This window comes from Dasypus novemcinctus, chromosome 13 (assembly GCF_030445035.2).
Source record: "Dasypus novemcinctus isolate mDasNov1 chromosome 13, mDasNov1.1.hap2, whole genome shotgun sequence".
Classification (NCBI taxonomy): Eukaryota; Metazoa; Chordata; class Mammalia; order Cingulata; family Dasypodidae; genus Dasypus; species Dasypus novemcinctus.
The window spans coordinates 31,581,296-31,602,765 of record NC_080685.1 but is presented as its reverse complement, the minus strand read 5'-3'; the positions used below and the strand labels follow the sequence as shown (position 1 = coordinate 31,602,765).

Here is a 21,470-nt window from a genome sequence, read left to right as displayed (position 1 = left end):
AGTGGGTGGAAATCCATCCTTGCAGAGCTGAGGAATCCTATGGGCAATTCCTGATCCTTCCTACCTCCTCCGATTCCTCCCATCCAAGAAAGGAGCCAAGACATACGGCAGGAATTGAAGTTTATTCTTGGAAAAAACCAAGTCCCAATCTCCCCTCCCACAGTCCAAGAAGATTTCCCAGGGGCCCTGCCCCTGATGTCCAGCTTCCATCTATGCCCGTTAGGACGCCGCGACTTGGGTGAGGGGCTCCTCCAGGTATTGCACCAAGGCCTGGGCCTGCAAGAGGGCGAACAGAAGTCAGTCCCACGCTGGCTTGCCGGTAGAGGGATTCTTAATCGAAGGTCTACCCCCAACACCATACTCTCAGATCACCAGCCTCTGCCCGCTCCTGGGAATTAGCACACACCAGGCTTGGGCTGGGTGGACATGAGCAGGGTCCCAGAAAGGAAGTGGGAGTGGGAGTGGGACACGAAGACAGAGCATGACGGCCTGACCCAGGGTTATGAAGAATGGGACACATACACACCTTGGCCTTGAGCATGCCAAAGCCCACGGTTTCCTTGGCATACATACACAGCAGAAGGTTGGCCACTCGGGTGATGGCCACACGGCCCTCCTGGTGGGGGAGATATGATGGGATGTAATGTTCTGCCTTGCAGCCTCATGCCCCCTCCTTCCAAAAGGCCTCCTCCTTCCTTCTACACCCAGGTTCAGCTGGGGGGTTACAGCCGTGTACATACATGGGGCCCTGAGCCCAGGCTCCAGCCTCAGCACAGCCACCTCCAAGTTACCCTAGAAAACTCATTTAATCTCCCAGAAACGTAGCTTCTCTTTTTGTCATCTCTAGTCCACCCTAGCTGGTGAACACCTGAAAGAGTTCTACAAAGGCCTGTCCAAATGGGTGATGTTATTGTTGTGGGCTCAATCCAAAGACACTGCAAGGGGCTTGGGAACAGTAACCCAACTTATACTCCTCTTCTTTTCCCATGGCAAGGTTTTTCAAACTGCAGGTTTGACCCTAGGATTAGATCAATCTAGAAGGCTGATCCACATTAAAAAAAAAAAAAAGAGACAAGAAATGAAGTGCATTGCATATGACAAGGGTAGTACTGTTTCATGAAATATTTGTTTTAGTGGGTGTATTTCTTATGGCTAGATTACAGTCATGAATATTTGAAAGCCATAGCCCTATAGCACCAGTTCTAGGCTAGGCACCCAGTAGGGGTCATCTGTTGAACTGAAATGGCCTCTTTGGTTGGCCAGGGGATCTGGGAGAGGTAGCCAGCCACCTGAGTTACTGCGGGGAACCTTCTGGGGTCTATTCAGTTTGGTTCAGCAAACCTTCACTGAGTGTGGGGAGCCAGATGCTATACCCCCTGCCTCTCTGGCCTCATCCCCACACTACTGGTCCCCATCTCATGGCACTCCAGCCACACAGACCTTGCTGTTCCTTGGCCTCGCATCATCCTGCGTCAGGGCCTCTGCAGTTGAAATGTTCTTTCTCCAGATAGCCACACAGCTTGCTTCCCAAATTCCTTCAGATCTTTGCTCAAATATCACTTTCTCAGTGAGACTCTCTCTACCACATGCCCCTCACAACCTCCAACTCCTTTCCCTGCTTTATTTTTCTCCACAGCATTTTCATCACGGAATTTAAAGCATAAATGACTATAAACTTCATGAAGACTGGGGGTTTTGTCTGTCCTGATTACTACTTTTGGTCCAGCCTCAAGAAAAATACAGGGACTTAGTAAATATTTGTTGAATGAACAGATACAATAGTGAGTGACACAGTCCCTATTTCCAAGGAGCTCACGGTCTAATGGCTACTTCCCTTTCCTGGACTTTATTTCCTTTCTCTGTAAACAGAAGGGATTGGACTAGGGTCTGGAGACCCTGCCAGCTCTATGGTTCTGAACCTGGGATGACAGCACCCTGTGTTTGCACCTCACCATACAGTTTATATCCATTCTTTCATTTGAAATTCACAGCAATCCTGTGAGCTAGGAAAGGTTGGGGGCGGGGCCAGGGTATCGGTTCCACCTTGAGAAGGAAGGAAGCTCCAAGAGGTTAAGTGACTTACCCAAAGGCCCCACAACTGCTAAGTGGCTGGCTGAGACCAGAACCCCAGGCAGACCTTCCGTCGGGGGCTCCTTCCTCAACACCACTCGCTGCACACGGTCCTGCCTATTTTAAATGCTGTTGCAGAACAACTCTTAGTAAACTTCCGGAGATCCTGTCCCTGCCCCTCCGACTATCCAGGATGGGGTTCGGGTCACCCCCTAGGGATCCTATCCCCCTTGGAGGCCAGAGGCTCTCCTCTCCATACCATGCAGTCCATGAGGATGAATTTGAGATTGTCCTCGTTAAACGCTTGGTTCCCGTTCCGGTCGTAGGCGGCCCAGATGTTACTGGCGATGGCCGCAGTGACCCGGGCATCCGTGTCCCCGTAACCCGAGTAGGCCAACAGCGATCCCTCGTTATTCAGCAGCCTGGCGAGGGGCGGGAAGGGATATCGATGCGCTCAAGACAGGGAGTAGGACGCCTGGGTTCCCATCACAACCCCGCCACCGGCGCTTCTAGGAAGCAAGGGTCCGTGCTGAGTGTGTCAGGGAACGTGGCCCGGACACCCAGTACGCCGTCTTCCCTTTCCGAGGGGGGCCCTCCCGGCCGGCTCTCCGCCGGCTGCTGTTCCCTCTGCCGCCTCCTCCCTTCCCGGAGATCCTTCCCCAGCCCTCCCGCAGAGTCACACGCCGCCCCACTCCGGCTTCGGCGCCCGCCGCTCGGGTCCTCGGTCCGCACTCACAGGGTGCTCTGGACGCCTCCAGTGTTGGCCTGGCTTAGCACCTGGGTCAAAGCCTTGGGGCGCAGCATGCCTGCGACTTCTAACCCCGGGCTTTCGCACCCAGACCCCGCGAGCGGCCTCCCGCGGGCCTTCGCCGGTCACTTCCCGTAACCCCGCGGCGCTGCCCCGGCACACCCTGGGAGTTGTAGTTTCCTCGCCTGACTGCGGTGGTTCGGCCCCAACCCCGCCCCGCCGCGGAGGGCCCTGGGAACTGAAGTTCCTGGCGGGCTCGCGAGGCACCCTGGGAAGTCTGCTTCGCCTTTCCAGTCAGACCACGCGGGTGTGGGGCGAAGAGTGGGAGTGAGAGGACAGTGGAAATAGTACAGGACGTTTAACCCCTTCGGGGAGAGAGAAGTCGTCACGTCCGCCTGACAAGCCACGATCCAATAATTTTTTAAACCCTGTGTTTATCAAGCATACCTTTAGTTACTTTTCAAAGCAGTTTCCTCTGTTATGCACAGTTCTGTGAGATGAGGCGGCAGATACTGTTATCCTGAGGAAACCGAGGCTCAGAAAGGCCGCGCAGGTCAAACCCAGGTCTTGAAAGCATATTTAATAATCCTTTAGTAAAGCCACAACCCTTGGGGGGGTTGGGACAATTCTGGGGCTGAGTTCGTAAGGGGACGTCCCGAGGTGGGAAAATTCAAACTCCAAGACAGGAAACAGAGGCCCAGGCTCGGAAGGGAACCGGGCCTCCCCAGAAGGACCAAGTTATCACACGGAGCGGAGATAAAGCGGCGACACAGAAAGTCCTTTGTCCCAGAGCGGGAGTTATCCGCGGAGGGGGCGGGGGCAGTCCTGGGCCGGACGGGACCGCCAAGGGGCCCGGGGAGGCTGGGGTGGGACTTGCGCTCTCGCCCCGCCCCGAACCCCGCAGTAAGGGACACGCCCCTCCCCCCCCCGCCCCGCCAGAGCCCCTCCAGAGGCCACCGCCCCGCGAGGCCCCGTCCAGGCTCCCGGACCCGGGGCTTGGCCCTGGGCGGACCCCGGTGCAGTGGTCCCCCCAGTCCGCCCGGGGCGCTGTGGCTGCGGCGGGTCCGGAGGGGGTGGCGAAGCCTTGGGGAGGGGCGGGGAGAGGGGAGTGTTGGAGGCGCCGGAGCGGAGCCCCGCCGGCCCGGCTGGCGGGGAGGAGGAGGAGGAGCCCGGGCGGGCTGGCGGGCGGCCGGGTGGCGGCGGCGGCATGGCGGAGCCGAGCGGGGTTGAGACGAGGCCCCCCATTCGGGTCACCGTCAAGACCCCCAAGGACAAGGAGGAAATTGTGATCTGCGATCGAGCCTCGGTCAAGGAGGTAGCACGGGCGGCGGGGACCGCGCGCGGAGGAAGGGTCTGCGGGGAGGTGGAGGGTGGGGGCGGCTCTGAGGGAGGGGAGGGGAGGGCCAGGGAGAGGAGGGCAGGGGTCCGGTAGGGACCCGAGGAGCGGGAAGGAAGGAGAGGCGGGCAGGGGGCGCCCTACGAGGGTAGATCCGGGGAGCGTGGTGCGTGCTGAGGCGAGGGCGCCGGGGTTTGCCGTGGGGCCAGGACTGGGGGCGTGGTGGAGGGGGCACCTTGCACCGAGAAGGGGGAAGAGCCGTGGCTTTAAGAGGACTGCGCTCCCCGGCTACTGGTCGGGTTCCAGGTGTCGAGGTAGAGTAGGGGGGGTCCAGGCAAGGTGCTGAACCGGGAGCACGGGCGGGGGGCGCAGGAGAACCCCGGGTGTCTACTGTGTGCCTCAGAGGAGGCCCAGCGTCTTGGGAGAAAACCTGGGGCGGTGGGGCAGGATTTTCCTCTGCTCAGGTTTTCCTACTCTTTTAAATCGAGAAATCTAAGTGGTTTTCTTTGGTTCTCACCTCCTCTAGGATATACGCAGTGGCAGTAGGTGCTCAATAAAAAATCTGTTGAATACGGGAATGAGAGAATATTGCCTGTGTTTCTCACCCTCAGTGGCTACTCCAAAATTTCACAAAGGCGGGGCTTAAGATAGGCCATCTGGTTGGAATAGAGGGACCCTGGAAGCTGCTTTCGCTTAGCAAGTGCACTGTTTTTCCTTAGAGTGAATGTTATTTTGTGTTGGGGGGCGCTGATAGTTTGGGGAGTCTCACTCTCCCCAAGCCAGCCCTTGCTGCCATCACTGCCCCCCCCAACCTTGTAAAATGACCCTATTTCAAAATTAAAATCCTTTTCCCTGCAAAGCTGAATTGGAAATCAGCTTTAATTGAGAAATATGTCTGAGCCCTTAGCAGCATTGGCTGTGGTGTCAAGTCCTGAGTCCCATTCTGCCCCAAGCAAATTGCCTAATTTCTCTGATCCTTCATTTTCTCAGCTTTCAGTGAAGATAATAATTAATAAGGATCTCATGGGACTTAGACTGTTCACTGGTGAATATCAAGTGCTATTTGTTACTGTAGTTCAAAGAATGCTGAAGCAGAAACTGGGAATAAAGAAAGATAGAAACCTGGGGTCTGAGAAATGGCTGAAGGGAGACAGGGCCTGGGACTAAAGCTGCTGAAGGAGTTAGGGTAGGAAGGGCTGCCCGGGCAGCACCCTCCCTGGGGGCTGGGTGGAGGCATTGGAGGTGGGATGGCAGATAGTAGCAAGAGCTCTTAGGGTGGGAGACTTCTTAGGGTGGGAGACTTGGGGATGGAACCGAGAGAGGAGCCTCTCACTAGTCCATCTTCTTGGTTAAGAAGGGAGCTGCTTATTGCAACTGGAGGAATGGAGAAGAGACTGCGGGAAGAACTTTGCCGCACAGGACTAGAGTGGGAGCATGGGAATTGCAGAGGCTCTTAGAGAAGAGGCAGGATCCCTGGTGGGAGGAGGCCAGTAGCCTCCTCACGGATTCTGCCTGTTGCTCACAGTTCAAAGAGGAAATCTCCCGGAGGTTTAAGGCCCAGCAAGACCAGCTCGTCTTGATCTTTGCCGGCAAGATCCTCAAGGATGGGGACACACTGAACCAGCATGGGATCAAAGATGGGCTCACTGTGCACCTGGTGATCAAGACCCCTCAGAAGTAAGTTTAGAAGATGAGCAGTTCTAGCCTCTGACTGGGCCCCTCTCTCCCCCATTTGACACTTTCTCACCCATCTCTCAGCGGGAGAGCCTATCCCAAGGCCCAGGAAGGTGGCTTCTACACTTGTTGCCCCGCAGTACAACGATCTCACCTGCTGGAGAAGGGAAATTGACTTACTCCTCCTCCCTGAATGCTGTGAAGACAGATGATAACTAGCTGCTCCTCCTTCTCCCTGGTTTACTGACCACCCTTCCCCCTGCCTCCGGGTTTCTCAGGAGATAGTTTGAGATTAGGGCAGTGCTTTGTCTCTCCTTGGTGTCCCAAGCAACTAATTCTCCTTTCTATATCCTCAGGGCTCAAGATCCAGCTGCTGCTACTGCTTCTTCCCCCTCCACTCCAGACCCTGCCTCTGTACCCTCCACCACGCCTGCTTCACCTGCCACCCCTGCCCAGCCCTCTACCTCTGGCAGCGCCACTTCAGACACTGGCAGTGGAAGCCGGAGGAGCAGTGGGGGGGGTCCCTCCCCAGGGGCTGGGGAGAGCCCCCCCAGTGCCCCTGCCTCCATACTCTGTAAGCTTCTAGGAAGGAGAATACAGTCCTATTTTGGGCTGGGAAATGAGGGAGAACCAGGAGGAGGGAGAAAAATGGTCCCTGCTCCTGGTCTGGTGGGGTGGGGAGGAGCCCAGTGTGTAAGGGCTTCCTGGAGGAGGGGAACGTGGTTGAGTATTAGGAGTAAGGGGAGAAATGGGGCTGGGGATGTGGAGAGCCTGGGTGAGGATACTGGAACACCCGGAGAGTCTGGGGAAAAGGTAGACTCAGCTGGAGCCAGACAGGGAATATTTATTTACTCATTCGATAGGCCCTCACTGGCTGCCTGTGCTGGGCTAGGTCCTGTGCTTAGCTCTGGAGTAATTTAAGTCTCTGCCATCAAAGAGGTCTCGGTCTAGTAGGCTGACATCTTGCCAGCAGTGGATCAGAGCTGAGGCTGTGGGAGTAAGTAGAAAAGGAAGATGTGAGAAGCAGAGCACAGATGGGGCCCATTCTGGAAACCTGAAATTGGTGGCTCTGCCCAGGTGTGGAGAGGGCTCTTGCAGAAGATCGTGACCCTGCCCCTCCCCACAGCTGGCTTTGGGGGCATCCTGGGGCTGGGCAGCCTGGGCCTCGGCTCCGCCAACTTTATGGAGCTGCAGCAGCAGATGCAGAGACAGCTGATGTCCAATCCCGAGATGCTGTCGCAGATCATGGAGAATCCCCTGGTCCAGGACATGATGTCGAACCCTGACCTGATGCGTCACATGATCATGGCCAACCCTCAGATGCAGCAGCTGATGGAGCGGAACCCCGAGATTAGCCACATGCTCAACAACCCCGAGCTCATGAGGCAGGTGGGTACGAGAGGAGGTTGGATAGGAGGTGGACACCTGGAACCATGCATGCCCTGCCCAGCCTTTTCCTACCTTGTCCTACATTGATTGACTGATTGATGGACGTTCATTCATTCAGCAGCCATGCTTGAACACTGGGGGGCACAATGATGAAAATACACAGGCCTAGCTTTCCAGGAGCTCCTGGTCTCAGAGGGAAGTGGAACAGGTAAACTGACAATTAGAGTGTGATTGGTTCTATCATAAGGCTAGTACAGGGTCCCCTAAGAGCAGAGAAGGACTTGTGACCCTATTCTGGGGCTCAGAGGAGACCTCCTAGAGGAAGTGTCATCCAAGCTGAGACCCAAAGGAGAAGAAGGACTAAATCAGGGGAAGAAAAAGAATAAAGTTCAGGGCTGAGGGATAGCAAGTGCATAGGCCTGGAAGTAAAAGAGAGTAGAGTGTTTGGGAACATTATTGTGGCCGGGCAGGGCCCAGTGGAGAAGAAAGACCCGGGGGAAGCAGTTTTGGTGTTGGTCTTTGGGAGCTCCATCTCCTGGCCCATTCAATCCTTTGAAGGATAAGGATGAACAGTTTCCCCAGTAGAGAGCTGTGGATTCCAGTGTTGAACTCCCTAGAAGATAAGTGAGATTTTAAGTGTGTGTTTTGTTCACTGCCTAGAATCATGCCTGATATAGTGTAGGCACTTAACATATATTTACTCAATGAATATATGACTACTGGGAGGAGATCAAAGCCTCATGAGCCTGGGTATATGGGTTCATAAAGGCCTCTTAGAAGAGGGGAGTTTGTGGAGGAAGGATGGAGGGATGGGTGGAGAGAGAAGGTATTCCAAGCTGGATGGGAACAAGAAGCTATGTTCATTTTCTCTCCTGCACTGCTTTATCTTGGGGTTGACACAGATCACCCCGTATTGAGAGTGAGCCATTGGCCCCATCCTCAGTGTTTCTCAAGGTGAAGTCAGGCCAAAGACCTGGGGGTGGGGATTAGAGGGTGTTGGTAGCATTGTCCCAACTTGAATCCTTTCCCTTCCTAACTTGTCATTTACTGTGAAGCACATTGTAGTCTTGGTCAGACAGACCTTTCTGGCCTTGAAACCTGGCTCCACCGCAGAACTGGCTGTGTGTCCACAGACAGAAGGTCAGTTAACATCTCTGAGCCTTTCTCATCTGCAAAATAATGACAGGAAGACTTACCTGGGAGAGTTACTGTGGTGATTAAATGACTTAAATTCTGTAAAGTACTTACCCTTGTGCCTTTATGTGGTAGGTGTTCAATAGATGTTAATTTTCTCTTCTGCCTCCTTCCCTCTGGTGGGTCCCCTCTTACTCAGGTTCTTCAGTGCTCATGACACTTCTGTGGAACCCCTGAGCCTGAGGGAGGGAAGTTGTTGCCTTTACCTTGTCTCCCTACCAGAAAAAGCCAGCCAAAATACCTGCAGGGAGGCAGGGTTGGAGCCAAGGTGGTAGGAAAAGAGGGAAGTCCAGGTCACCCTATTCCCTGCTGCTGTGGGGCAGTTGCTGGGCCCTGGGCCCTGGACCCTGGGCCCTGGACTCTGGCTCTAATGTGGGCCTCCTCCTCAGGGTTCACCCTTTACCTAGCTTGGTTCTGGGCTAGTTCCAGGGCCCATCCTGTCTCTCTCCCTCCTCTACCAGACAATGGAGCTTGCTCGGAATCCAGCCATGATGCAGGAGATGATGCGGAACCAGGACCGGGCCCTGAGCAACCTCGAAAGCATTCCCGGAGGGTATAATGCCCTCCGCCGCATGTACACGGACATCCAAGAGCCCATGTTCAGTGCTGCCCGGGAGCAGGTGGGGCCAGGGGCTGGGGCAGAGGGAGGGGCTGTCTGGGCTCGGGATTCCCTGTCCCCAGACCCAGGCAAGCCTTGGGGTGCTGTCAACTCTTTCTTCCCCCAGCCCCCAGATGGGTGGGCCTTGGCTGGAAGGCTGGCTCTCAGTGCCTAGGCAGGTTTGGTCCAATTTGGCTCGGGACTGAGGCACTAGCACAAAAGGTAGCAGAATTTACTGGGGAAGTAGATGAGGTGTAGGGTCAAAGGAATTGACATTGTTCTGACAAATCTCTTGTACCAGGGCCCCATAGGTGGTGGGGCAGGCCCGGGGGTCAGACAACTGACCCTAACACAGTGTGTCTCCAATGTGGTCCACAGAGCACCTGCATCAGAATCACCCGGGGAGCTTGTTAATAATGAGATTCCTGGTACCTACCCTTGGACTACTTATTGAATCAATTTCTGGGCTTGGGCCTCAGGAATCTGCACTTTAAAAAATACTTCATGAATTATTTCCGAGTATATTAGAAAGTGTAGAGAAAAACAGAGCATTCTCTTGTATCCAGCACCCAACTTTATCTAATCTTAATGTGTTGCCGTATGTATTCAGTGCTTTTCTGGGTTCTTTTTAAAAATTTAATTTATATGGAATGTACTGTACATTTACATGTACATTTTGATTCAAAATTTAAAAGTAATAAAAAGAAACAAAAGGACATTCAAAAAGTGTGGAACAGTTTACAAACTAAACAAAAGGATACAGAAGGGATCTTTCTATTTCTGCCTGTCAGTCACCTCTTTTCTACCCTAGAGATAACTAATGTTGTTAGGATTTTGTGTTTTTCCAGTCGTGTTTAATATTTGCAAATAAGACGTTACAGATAGAATTGCAGCCTCCATGTTCTTTCTCCCCAACCTATTACTTTCTTTCCCTCTCTGGAAGTAACTACACCCTGAGGTTGCTGTTTATCATTCCTATTCATCTCTATTTTTTTTTTTTTAATATTACATTCAAAAAATATGAGGCCCCATTCAACCCCACCGCCCCCACCCCATCTCTATTTTTTTATCCATATATGTATCTATAAATGATCTATAATATTTTGCATATTTTTAAATCTTATAGAAGTGGTATGCTGCTCAGATCATTTTTCCCTTGCTTTTTTTTTACATTTTTGAAAATTATTTTTTTTAAAGATACATAAATCACACAAATTTTGCTTTTAACTTTTTAAAAGTGTTTTATTGAAGATTAAAATATGTACAGAAAAATATACATTTCATCAGCACACAGCTAAACACAGTCCCGAAAGCAGTAGCCAGGTGTGAGGTCAGCCGCTCACATTACTGTTCCTTGTGGATAACCAGTTTGCTGGTACCTCGTACAGGTGGCCCACACTTTGCCAGCACCACCTCTGTCCCACACCCTGTCTCCACAGTGCATGCCCTTCTTGCTGGCTGTTCTGTTCCACTGGCGTTGGTCTGTCTCTGCACTGGTACCACACTTTCTTGGTGTCTGGTAGAGTGAAACTACCATGTTTTTCTTCAGTGTCACCCTAGTTATTCTTGGCATTGCTCTTTCAAATGAATTTTAGAAACTGCTTGTAGGGATCAACTGTGAATGTTTAAGGAATTTATTTTTTTATTTTACTTTAGGATTTCATTAAATTTCTTTTATCAAAGTAATGCATGTACCTGGTTAAAAAAAAATCAAATAGTTGAAAAAGGCTTATAACAAGCACTCCAGCTAATTCTGATGCACACTAAGTGTGAGAACCACTGGTTTAGCTGAAAGAAAACCATATTTGCCATCAACAAACTGCGTTCAGATACCAGCTCCACCATTTTCTAGTGGTGTGATTTAAGAGAGTTGCTTAACCTTTCTGAGTGGTAGCTTCCTCATTTTCAAAAAAGGAGATATTATAGCAGTCAGTTCTCAATCTTTTTGGTCTCAGGACCCTTTATACTCCTAAAAGTTATTGGGGATCCTAAAGAGGCTTTGTTCTTGTGGGATATCTTGATCTATATTTACTGTATCAAAAATTAAAACTAAGGTATTTCTTTAAATTACTTATTAATTCATCTAAAAATAACTATATCCATTAAAGTTAATATACATAACTGTCCCTTTGAAAAATAACTTTATTTTCCAAAACAAACAAAAATTTAGAGTGGCTTTGTTTAATATTTTTGCAGGTCTCTTTAATGTCTGGCTTCATACAGGACAGATGGATTCTCAGATCTGCTTGTGCATTCTGCATTCAGGCCTTTGCAATGTCACATGTTATGTAGCCTTTGGAAAACTCCACGTACAGTCATGAGAGAATGAGAGTGAAAAGGAAAACCTGTTTTAGAATTTTTAAAACAGTTTTGAACCTCACAGGGGTCCTCAGACCACACTTTGAGAACTGGCGTATTAGAGGGATATTGTAAGCATTCGAATGAATGTGTCAGGCACACGGTTGGTGCTCAATAAATGGTGGCTGCTTTCACTATGGGTAGTTCAGGAAAAGGGATTCAGTCCATGGGGTGTTATTGGGAAGAACAAAGCAGGGCCCAGAACTAGGTGGGGTGAGGTGCTAGGCAGTTACCAAAACAGGAAATCTGAAAGAGGGACAAAGACTGAAAGCAGTCTGGCCTGCAAGCCTTGTTATCTGAACAGGCATCTGGTAAGGCAAAGGAACCACAACCCAGATCTGGAGAGTCCCCGTGAGCCACTCTGAACAAACAGAAGTGACTGGAGATGAATCCCCTGTGGGGAGGGGCTGAGACTGCTCTGGTACCTCTGCTCAGGCCAGGACGGCTGGGAGCTGGGGAGAAGGAACTGCCAAGCTCTAGGGACCCGAGGAAGGCTGAACAAGGGCAAGGGGGTCTGGGACTCCCTCAGCAAGCCCACCCTGAGCATGCCTCTTGGACAGACCTCTGCCTTGGGTGCTGGAGGGTCAGAGGAAGCAGGTTCAGGAGCTGCCTTTGGGCAGCCTTCCCTCCAATGGGGTACAGACCCCAAGATGATCCTGGGTAACATGGTGAGGAGTCCAGTGCTGAGGGGAGCAGGAGAGAACTGAGGCCTGTTCAGCTGAAGTGGCCAGTGTGAGGAGGTAGGCTAGGCAGGGAGGGAGGGGATGATTGGGTGGGGAAAGCAATGGAAGGTGAAGAAGGCCTAGGCAGGGCATCCTCCACCAGAGGATTGGCCTTGTGGGATGCCGTTGTGGCAGGCCTGGATGGACAGAGAATGCCAATAGGGGACCTGGGGAATGAGGGAGAGGGCTTTGGGGAGTTGTGATTGGGCCAGAGCAGCTAGAAAAGGGAGCTGGAGACAGTTTAGGGCTTAAGTAGAAGAGCTAGGTCTGAGAGCCAGCTCCCACCAAGCCAACAATTATTGAGCACCTACTAGTGCCAGGGGTTGGGTGTGCAAAGGTGAATCCAACCTTGTCTCTGCCCCTTCAGAGCTATAGGAAAATAGATATCTCACTAAACTGTGGGAAATGTGTATGTAAAATGCTGTGGGGGCACAGAGGAGGAGACTAGAGACTGACTATTTGGAGCCACCAGGGGAACTGTGATATCTCCAGTTACCTGAGGGATTCAGTTATCCAGTCATTAGCATCAGCCAGCTCAGCCCCGCAGCGCCAGGGTGAAGCTACCCTTTGTGGAACAGAGACCTCCAAGGGCTTAGAGCATTCTCCCTTTCCTGGGGCAGGGGAGGCTATTCGGTGAGAGGAGAGAAAGGGCTGGCCCTTGCCCTTGATTTGTTTCAGTCCTTAACCCAAAACCTTTCCCTCCTCCCAGTTTGGCAACAATCCCTTCTCTTCCCTGGCCGGGAACTCCGACAGCTCGTCCTCCCAGCCTCTGCGGACTGAGAATCGAGAGCCCCTCCCTAACCCCTGGAGCCCCTCGCCCCCCACCTCCCAGGCCCCCGGGTCCGGTGGGGAGGGCACCGGAGGATCGGGGACCAGCCAGGTGCACCCGACAGTCTCGAACCCTTTTGGGATCAATGCGGCTAGCCTGGGGTCAGGTATGTCCTAGGGTGGAAGGAGCTTAGTGGGGTCATCAGGGCAGCCCCTCTGCCCCAGGACTGAATGGGGTTCACACTGCCCCAGGATCTGGAAGGTGAGACTGTACTGAAGCCACAGAGGGGGCTCTGCAGCCTGGGGTAGTGGCCAAGCCCATTAACGGGTGAGGGTTGGTTCTGGTCAGGTCCTGATGTTTCTGGTGGTGACCTAAGGAAGGGCTTAGGAATAAACCATGCCCCACCTCCTAAGCTCTTTGAGCACTATGGGTCCTTTCCAGTGTAAATGGGTCAGACTGGGGAGGGGAGCTTTGCAGAGGAATCAGGGCAGACCTGGGGAGAGGGAGATAGGAGGCTGGGGGTGAGGGATGTGCAGGACTGCGGTGAGCAGAAGTGCAGGTTATACACTGCACCGCCCTAGGGGAGGCCTCATTTCTAAGGACTATGGCTATATGCACGGACCTGAGGATCTTTTTGGTAGACGCCCTGATTTTTCTGTACCCTGGGGGACAATTTGCTTTGGCAAGTCCCTTCTCTTGTCTGTGCATCAGTATCCTTATTTATAAAATAAGGAACCTGGGCTTGATCCACGTTTTTTAAATCATGCTCCTGAGTCCTGGGAGGTCTGGACCATCTCCAGAATGAGGGAGGACCAAAAGGGAGAGGCTCCAGGCCTCCTGCCCCAGCTCCAACCAAACTTTGACTTCCTTGGGTTCTGAGTGGGATTTGATTTGAGCAGTGGGTCTCTACTGCTAAGACACATCTAGGTGGTCTTTAGTGGATTCTTGCCAGCATTATCTGAGCTTGTGGTAGGAACAGTACAGAGGGGCATGAGTCAGACCCAAGTTCCAACTGGCTTGTCTTTAGCAAAGTAAATGGGAAAGGGGCCAGGCCAGAGAAGGGCAACACAGCCTCGGAATCAGGAAAGACTTGGACCCATGCCATAGTACTTGGGTGCCCATTTTACCATTGCCTTTCTGAGTTTTGTAACCCCTCAGTATCTGAAGAAAGGTAGACTGAAGTCAGGCATCTGGTTTCCATCTGGACCCTTCTCTCCCATTCCCTCTACTCCCCCCTTGTCCTAGGGATGTTCAACAGCCCAGAAATGCAGGCTCTCCTTCAGCAGATCTCTGAGAACCCCCAGCTGATGCAGAATGTAATCTCAGCCCCCTACATGCGCAGCATGATGCAGACGCTTGCCCAGAACCCTGACTTCGCTGCTCAGGTATTGAACTGGCTCAAGGGGAGTGTGCTGGGGAGAGAGCATCCCTGTTTGAAGTCTGTGTCTTGTGGTGGTCAAGGGCAGAGCAAAGACTCTGGAACCAGACTGCCTGGGTTTGCATCCTAAATGTTGCTACTTAATAGTTTTTATCTCATAGAGTTATTGTGAGTGTTAAATGTGTCAATCCCTGTAAAGTGTTTAGAACAGGTATGGCACATAGTAAGCACTATGTACTTGGAAGCATTAGCTATCACCATCAGCATCAGACCCAGGGCCGAGCTGCCTGACTCCTGATACTCATCATTGTCCAGAGCATAGTTCCATTTCCTCTCACTGTCCTATCAAGGCCTGCAGGGTACTTTGAGATCCTTGGAAAAGCTGGCCAGATTTCCTGTGGTGGTGGACGGGTAGAAGGAGTCTGGCTGTGGGGGAACCCTTTTTTTTTTTTTCACTTCTGAAAATTTTATTTATTCTGCTTATCTCAAGACTCAGTTAAACAGACATTTGAAATACATTTTGAAATACTTATGTATCTTGGCTTTCAAAATGTTTTGATTTCATTTAAACCTATAGACCTCCATTCATGAATAGGTAGCTTTCTGGACACATAGTTTAACCTCAATCTACATGAGTAATTGACGAATCATGGGTTTTAAAACTCTGTAAGGGCGGGGGAATCCTTAAGGTGGATGGGCCCAGGCCTCCCCCCTACCACCTTCACCTTGGCAGATGATGGTGAACGTGCCGCTCTTCGCGGGAAACCCCCAGCTGCAGGAGCAGCTCCGCCTGCAGCTCCCAGTTTTCCTGCAGCAGGTAAGTGAGGAGCCTAGAAGAGTCAGAGATTGAAGGCAAGGGGTGGACACGGAGGCCCAATGGGTGGGACTGAAGAGAGGGGGCACAGCTTGGCTCTGGTCTCAGGGTTTGGGCTGCCTCCCCTTTCCTGTTACCTTCCGTTGACTTTCTCTGCTCATTTCCCACCAGATGCAGAACCCAGAGTCACTCTCCATCCTTACCAACCCCCGCGCCATGCAGGCACTGCTGCAGATTCAGCAGGGATTGCAGACCTTGCAGACGGAGGCTCCCGGGCTGGTACCCAGGTGAGGGTGGGGGCAGGTGGACAGCAGGTTCTGACCACTCGTCCCCTTCGACTCCTCTGCCACTCTCCAGGCCTCACACTGGCTCCTGGCAGCCTTCATACTGTTTCTTGTTTCCTCCAACTGCTTTTCCTTTTGGATCTCACATTTCCATCCCTTTCTTGGATGCCATCTCCTACTTCTCAGTCTCTTATGCAGTTTTCTCCTACCTGCAGCCTGGGGTCCTTTGGGATGTCCCGGCCCGCAGCCCCCTCGGCAGGCAGCAATGCTGGGTCTGCACCCGAGGCCCCCAACTCCTCACCAGCCATGCCAGCCACATCATCTCCAACAGGGACTTCCAGTGCTCAGCAGCAGCTCATGCAACAGATGATCCAGCTTTTGGCCGGAAGTGGAAACTCACAGGTCTGTGGGGCAGCAGAGCTGGTGCTGGGACCACCACCTCGTGATGCAGGCTAGAGTAAGGGGAGCAGTAGGGTGGAGGCAGCAGAGCAGGCTGGTCCACCACTTACCAGCCTTGGGCAAGTTACCTGTCCTTCCTGGGTTCAGTTTCCACAGCTGTAAAATGGAAAGGAGAGGAGTAATAGCACTTGCTGGGTACCAGCTACTGTTGTAAGTGCTTTATAAGAGCTCACTTAATTTACTCCTCATACCAGCCTTGTGAGGAAGCTATTAATATTACCTCTGTTTGATAGATGGAAAAAACTGAGGCCCAGAGAGCTTATGTGGTTTGCTCAGGGTCATATAGCTAGGAAGTAATGGATACCTGAAAACCTGGGTATTTTGGCTCCAGAATTTACACTTTGATCACTATGTTACACCATTTCTATTTATATCAAAGAATTCTTTTGATAGCTAAAGAGATAACTGGAAAGTCAGGTGACTAGCGCCTGAGCCACAGAGTCAAAGCATGGGGCTGGGGAGGAGTGGGGATGACCTTGGGCAAGCTGCTTAACCTTTCTGTGACTCTGTGATGACTCAGCTGGAAAAGTCACTCAACAAAAATATATTCTGTACCTGCTGCATGCTCAGTTCCATGCCAGGCACTGAGAGAGCTGGATTGAGCGATCTCTGAGGTCCAGAGTAGTTTAAATTTTGTGGACAGTGACGAGAAGCAACACAGAACACCAGAGTCCCTAGGCAGGTCCTTTCCTTTTCTGGATCACATTTTCTTCCTATGAATGGGCAGGTAGACTGTGATATCTGGGCTCCTTTTAGCTCTAAGAGCCTACAGTTTTTGATCTATGATAGTGCTTCCCAAACAGTCCTTGGGAAAAGTTTCCAGGAGATGTTAATAGGAGTATTAAGAATGAAAAGCCTTCTTTTGTAAATAATTGTGTTTGTTGGTCAGTTCAACAAAATTAAAGGGCTCTTTCTTTCCTGGGGCCTTCTCCGGGCTTTAACATCAACATGTACGTGATGACTGCCAGGAGGGCACTTGGGGGTAGTGTTACCATGCAACTTATTTGACCACAGAGCATTTGGTTTTTGGAATGCCTGTTAATATCTCCAGAGTGCTTATGGAAAGCAGTTAGGAACAGAGGCTGAGCTAGGCCTATCGGTTACTTTGAAATTTTAAGATACCCCCTCCTTATTACACCATTGACTAGTGACTTGAAATCTAGGCTCCTTTGCCTCCATTCCTTTTGCAGCAGACACCCTCCTCCACCCCACCCCCCGGTTGACTCTGAGGACTTTGGAGAAGACCTGCTGCTCTTTTTCCCTCCACTATAAACCCTCGGATTTACTTAGGCCCCTGGTTGGTCCTGTGCCCAGTTCACAAGGCTTCTTCCTTCCAGGTGCAGATGCCAGAAGTGAGATTTCAGCAGCAACTGGAGCAGCTCAACTCCATGGGGTTCATCAATCGGGAGGCCAACCTGCAGGCCTTGATTGCCACAGGAGGGGACATCAACGCGGCCATCGAGAGACTCCTGGGCTCTCAGCTCTCCTAATCCCTCGGCCCCTGCCCCTTACCTCTCCCCTCCCGTGATGCCAGTGTTTGGTTCTTCTGACAGTCCCCACCCTCTGCAGCTTGTCATCCCTCTGCCTTCTCCGTTGTCCTCTCCAGATAGCAGGGTGGCTTTAGAGGCATGGGCCCCAACCCCATAGCTATGCCAGAGAATTCTGGTTTTACATCTTTTACTGAATCTTCTCTCCTGATCCTCTTTGAGCAGGGCTTTTTAAACAGTCTTCACAGTTTTATTTGATTGGCCCGTCCTCCTTGCCACACAACCGCCTTTTACAATCTCCAAACTTCTCAGTGGCAGTGCAGTTTACTGGACTAGGGTCTTCCACTGTACCACTAGGGCTTTGATTGTCCTATGCTTACTTTTATAACTCCCTCCTCTTCCCCTCCCACTCCCAGCCCAACCTCTGTGAAGAAAAGTAGTACTAGAATTTCACACTCTGTAGGAGGGCAGGTGAAACAGGCAGTCTGTGACTTTTCTCCTCACCCCTGTTCTGGTTACTACATCCGGCACCTTTTCCTGGGCTCTGTTGGGACTTCCAGGGGGAGGAGGAAGATGCCTGTTCCCCCTGTCTGAAGAGGGAATTGAGACACAGACCTCTGGACAAGAAGCTAGCAAGCCCTAGACCAGCCTAATGGAGATTTGTGCAGAAGAGGAGGAAATGAGATTTTTTGGAGGAAGGGAATGAAGGAGACAATGTGAGTTATCTTTAAAGGCTTAGAAGTTGGACTTGACCGTTAAGGAGTGGGAGCACTAATAGTTCGTTTAGGTGAGATAGCCTGGCAGAGGAGACTTAGAGATGCAATAGAATTTGACCTAAAGAAAGGGGCTCACTGAATTTAGGGGTGCAGCTCACAAGGGGTCATACTGGCACCATTTCCTCAAACACATGTGCTTACACACTCATACACAAACACACATTTCCATGAGCCCAGGACCTGTCTGTGTCCCTTAGCATCATTATACACACATACACACACATTTCCATGAACCCAGGACCTGTCTGTGTCCCTTAGCACCAATGACTTGGGTCCCCATCAAAACCTCAAAAAGCTTGGAGGGGATAGGTGTATGTCTTAATAGTGGGAAATTGTGTGCATGTGTGTGTGAGAGAAGGGGTTTGAATGTGTGTGGATTTTTTGTTGATTTACAGTTCAAAGATCTCTCCAACTAGAGGGAAGTGGGTAGAAGGGCCATTTAAGGGCAGGAATGGATAGAGCCAAGAAAGCTAGGTCCCTTGGGCCTTTGGATGCAGGTAGGCCAAAGGTAGTGTGGGTACTCCTGAAGCTATTAGGACTGTAACCAGCACATTTTATCACCCCTGACTCTGGTATTTTAGGGGAACAGAAAAGGGATCTTTCCCTCCAGAGCCCCTGGTTATTGGCTACCCAACCACTATATTTTCAAGTCTTTACTATTTTCTTCTAGGCCAGAAAGTTCTGTTTGAGGAGGGAGAGGAAAGGGTAGCAATGATACCTTTGATCTGGAATTGGAAATCACTCTGTTGAATGTCACATCACTTCCTCCCTGTGCTATTTGGCACAGCTGCTTGGAGGACTCATGACTAAGAATATGAAGGCAAGAGGAACAGAAGTTTGCTCTAAGTGGGAAAGGATCCCAAGCAGTCCAGAGAGGACTTTCCCTACCCAACTCCCACACTGGCCCTTGTAAATAAATGGCGTGGTCTTTGTTGTGAGAGTGTTTTAGTGTTCGTTTTGTTGGGGAGAAGAGGATGGCTGAAGACAATTTGGTTTTAGAGGACATAAAGTATGATCTAAAGGAATCTGAAGTTAGGCTCTGTCACAACAGATGTTAAGAAACATTGAAGGTTAAGGAATTAACTGGTCTGGAAGAATCAACAATCCACGGTTTAGAATGAGGAGGATTACATTCTTCCATTCCTCATCCCCAGACCATAAGGTATCTGAGATTTTTATATAGATTAGAGTTGGGAGAGCGATGTACGAAAGGAATTGGGAAGAGGACTAGGTCATTAGCTCCATCCTCTGATCTTCAGCCAAGCTTGCTTTCTCCTTGCCTCAGGTGAAAAAAACAACTTGAAGTGTTAAGAGCTTATGCAAGTGGAGTTTATCCTGGCTCTACTACTAATTACGTGAACTTAAAGTCTTTTCACAACTCTAAGGTTTCATCTTTGTACAGTGAGGTTATGGACTAGAGTTCTTGAATATGTGAATAATCTATGAGTGGGAGGTCCCACTTCTGATAATGGTAGTCTAGATGTTTCAGGCCAACTCTTACTTGAAACTGAAAAACCTAAGGGGAGTAGATGTGACTCAAGAAGTTAAGTGCCCACCTCCCACACGGGAGGTTCTGGGCTTGGTTCCTCCTGAAATAACAAAAACAGACAACAAGCAAAACGAACAAAGAAACCAACTCAGGGAAGCTAATGTGGCTCAATGGTTGAGCACTAGCTTCCTATATATGAGGTTCCAGATCCAATCCCGGGTCTCTGGTACCTGGAAAACAAACAAACAAATAAACAAAAACATACCTAAGTAGGGGAGTGGATGTAGCTCAAGTGGTTGAGTGCCAGCTACCCAAGTACGAGGTCCTGGGTTTGATCCTAAGAATATAAAAAAATTCTAAAAAGCATCAAAGGGCTAAAAAGATTGGCTGGGAACCCAGACAGGGGAGAAAGGCTGCCTTTGCCAGTTGAGCTGTGCTTTGGGGGGCCTTGTAGGACTGAACTAAAGGGACAAGAAGTAAGAATTTGATGACCGCTACGGATAGGGACTCTGGTAAACATTTAGTTGGACTGGAATCCCTAAGGATAAACTGGGAGTAAACTAGGCCTCATAATCTGTAGCCCACCTTCCCAACATTCTGGGTGGTTCAGGAATTCTCAAGCCTTGAAGTTGGAATAAGATAAATTGCAGATTTCATTTCCAGATACAAAAGTCTGGAGGAAGATAACCGTCCTAAACCTCAAAATGTTTGTAACAATTTTTCAAATACACATCCAACCCCAATAAAGGCAATGTGAATGAAACCAAACAGAAACAACAGACAACAAACAGACTCTCAGAAATTACATATTAGAATTACCATACAGAAAAACTGTTCTTAGTATTTCAAGAAAATAAAAGGTGAGCTTGAGGGAGTGCATGTGGCTCAATCAGTTATGCACCTACTTCCCACGTGGGAGGTCCCAGGTTCGGTTTCTAGTTCCTCCTGAAAAAAAGCGAACAAATGAAACCAACTTGGGGAAGCTGGTATGGCTCTGGTTGAGCGCTAGCTTCCCACATATGAGGTCCTGGTTCAATCCCCAGCCCTGATACCTTGAAAAAAAAGAAAAGGAAAAAAAAAAGATGAGCTTGAAAATTTCAGAAGGAAATTGAAGCAATAAAAATAGCACAATTGAAAATTTCTAGCTGGGCAATTGAAATAAATTAAGTTCTTAACAGATGGCAGATTGGATAAGAGATAGACACAGATAAAGAGAGGATTACTGAATTATAAAAAAAGGCCAGAGAAATTATACAGGCTTAAACTTGGAATAATAAAAAGATGGAGAATAAAGATTAGAAAAGAGACATGAAACAGCAAATTGGGCTACAGGTTTAATTGGAGTCCTAGAAGGAGAGGAGAGAAAGCAGGAAAAGCAATCTCTGAAGAGATAATGTCTGAAAATTATCTAGAATTGATGAAAACCATCAACCCACAGATTTGGGAAGCCCAATGATTTAAAAAAGAAAATGCACCCTGAAAAAAAGGCGAAAACAGAAAAATCTTTCAAAGCAATTACCCTCAAAGGAGCAACAGTTACGGAAGACAGTGGAATGACATTTTTGCTATGTCTGAAGAAAACAACTGCCAATCTAGAATACTATACCCAGTGAAAATATCTTTCATAAATGAAGATGAGATAAATATATTTTCAGACAAAAAGTGAGTTCACCAACCACCAGCTGACTCACATTAAGGGAAATTCTAAAGGGTATTTTTCTGGCATAATAAAAAGAAAAAAAATGTGGAAGGAATAGAGAGTGATGAAAGTAGTTAAATATATGTGTAAATCTAAATAAAGATTGACTGTAAAAAATATTAGAAGAAAACACAAGGAAATATCTTCAGGATCTTATACGAGGCAAGGGATTCTTAGACTTTCCATCAAAAGCATGAGCAACAACAATAAATAAATAAATTGGGCC

General features: G+C 49.9%; 2 protein-coding genes across 2 annotated transcripts; one reads left to right on the top strand and one right to left on the bottom strand.

Moving 5' to 3' along the window:
* Positions 1-103: 103 nt before the first annotated feature.
* LAMTOR2 (late endosomal/lysosomal adaptor, MAPK and MTOR activator 2) lies at positions 104-2,978 on the bottom strand. Its single transcript, XM_004462554.4, has 4 exons — positions 2,807-2,978; positions 2,330-2,492; positions 527-616; positions 104-276 (listed from the first exon to the last, which is right to left on the bottom strand). Exons 1-4 carry the CDS (start codon positions 2,872-2,874, stop codon positions 220-222), a joined length of 378 nt encoding a protein of 125 aa, XP_004462611.1. The 5' UTR covers positions 2,875-2,978; the 3' UTR covers positions 104-219.
* Positions 2,979-3,788: 810 nt separating this feature from the next.
* UBQLN4 (ubiquilin 4) lies at positions 3,789-18,994 on the top strand. Its single transcript, XM_004462556.5, has 11 exons — positions 3,789-4,133; positions 5,680-5,831; positions 6,185-6,402; positions 6,955-7,217; positions 8,873-9,031; positions 12,799-13,024; positions 14,104-14,243; positions 14,970-15,053; positions 15,222-15,337; positions 15,550-15,736; positions 17,131-18,994. Exons 1-11 carry the CDS (start codon positions 4,026-4,028, stop codon positions 17,281-17,283), a joined length of 1,806 nt encoding a protein of 601 aa, XP_004462613.1. The 5' UTR covers positions 3,789-4,025; the 3' UTR covers positions 17,284-18,994.
* The last annotated feature ends 2,476 nt before the right edge of the window (positions 18,995-21,470 follow it).

Coding starts and splice junctions, on each gene's coding strand:
- LAMTOR2 (XM_004462554.4), bottom strand. CDS start 2,874: ATGCTGCGCCCCAAGGCTTTGACCCAGGTGCTAAGCCAGGCCAACACT. Junction 2,493..2,806: donor GGAGGCGTCCAGAGCACCCT/GTGAGTGCGGAC, acceptor GCCCCTCGCCAG/GCTGCTGAATAACGAGGGAT. Junction 617..2,329: donor TCATCCTCATGGACTGCATG/GTATGGAGAGGA, acceptor CTCCCCCACCAG/GAGGGCCGTGTGGCCATCAC.
- UBQLN4 (XM_004462556.5), top strand. CDS start 4,026: ATGGCGGAGCCGAGCGGGGTTGAGACGAGGCCCCCCATTCGGGTCACC. Junction 14,244..14,969: donor ACCCTGACTTCGCTGCTCAG/GTATTGAACTGG, acceptor TCACCTTGGCAG/ATGATGGTGAACGTGCCGCT. Junction 15,054..15,221: donor TCCCAGTTTTCCTGCAGCAG/GTAAGTGAGGAG, acceptor ATTTCCCACCAG/ATGCAGAACCCAGAGTCACT.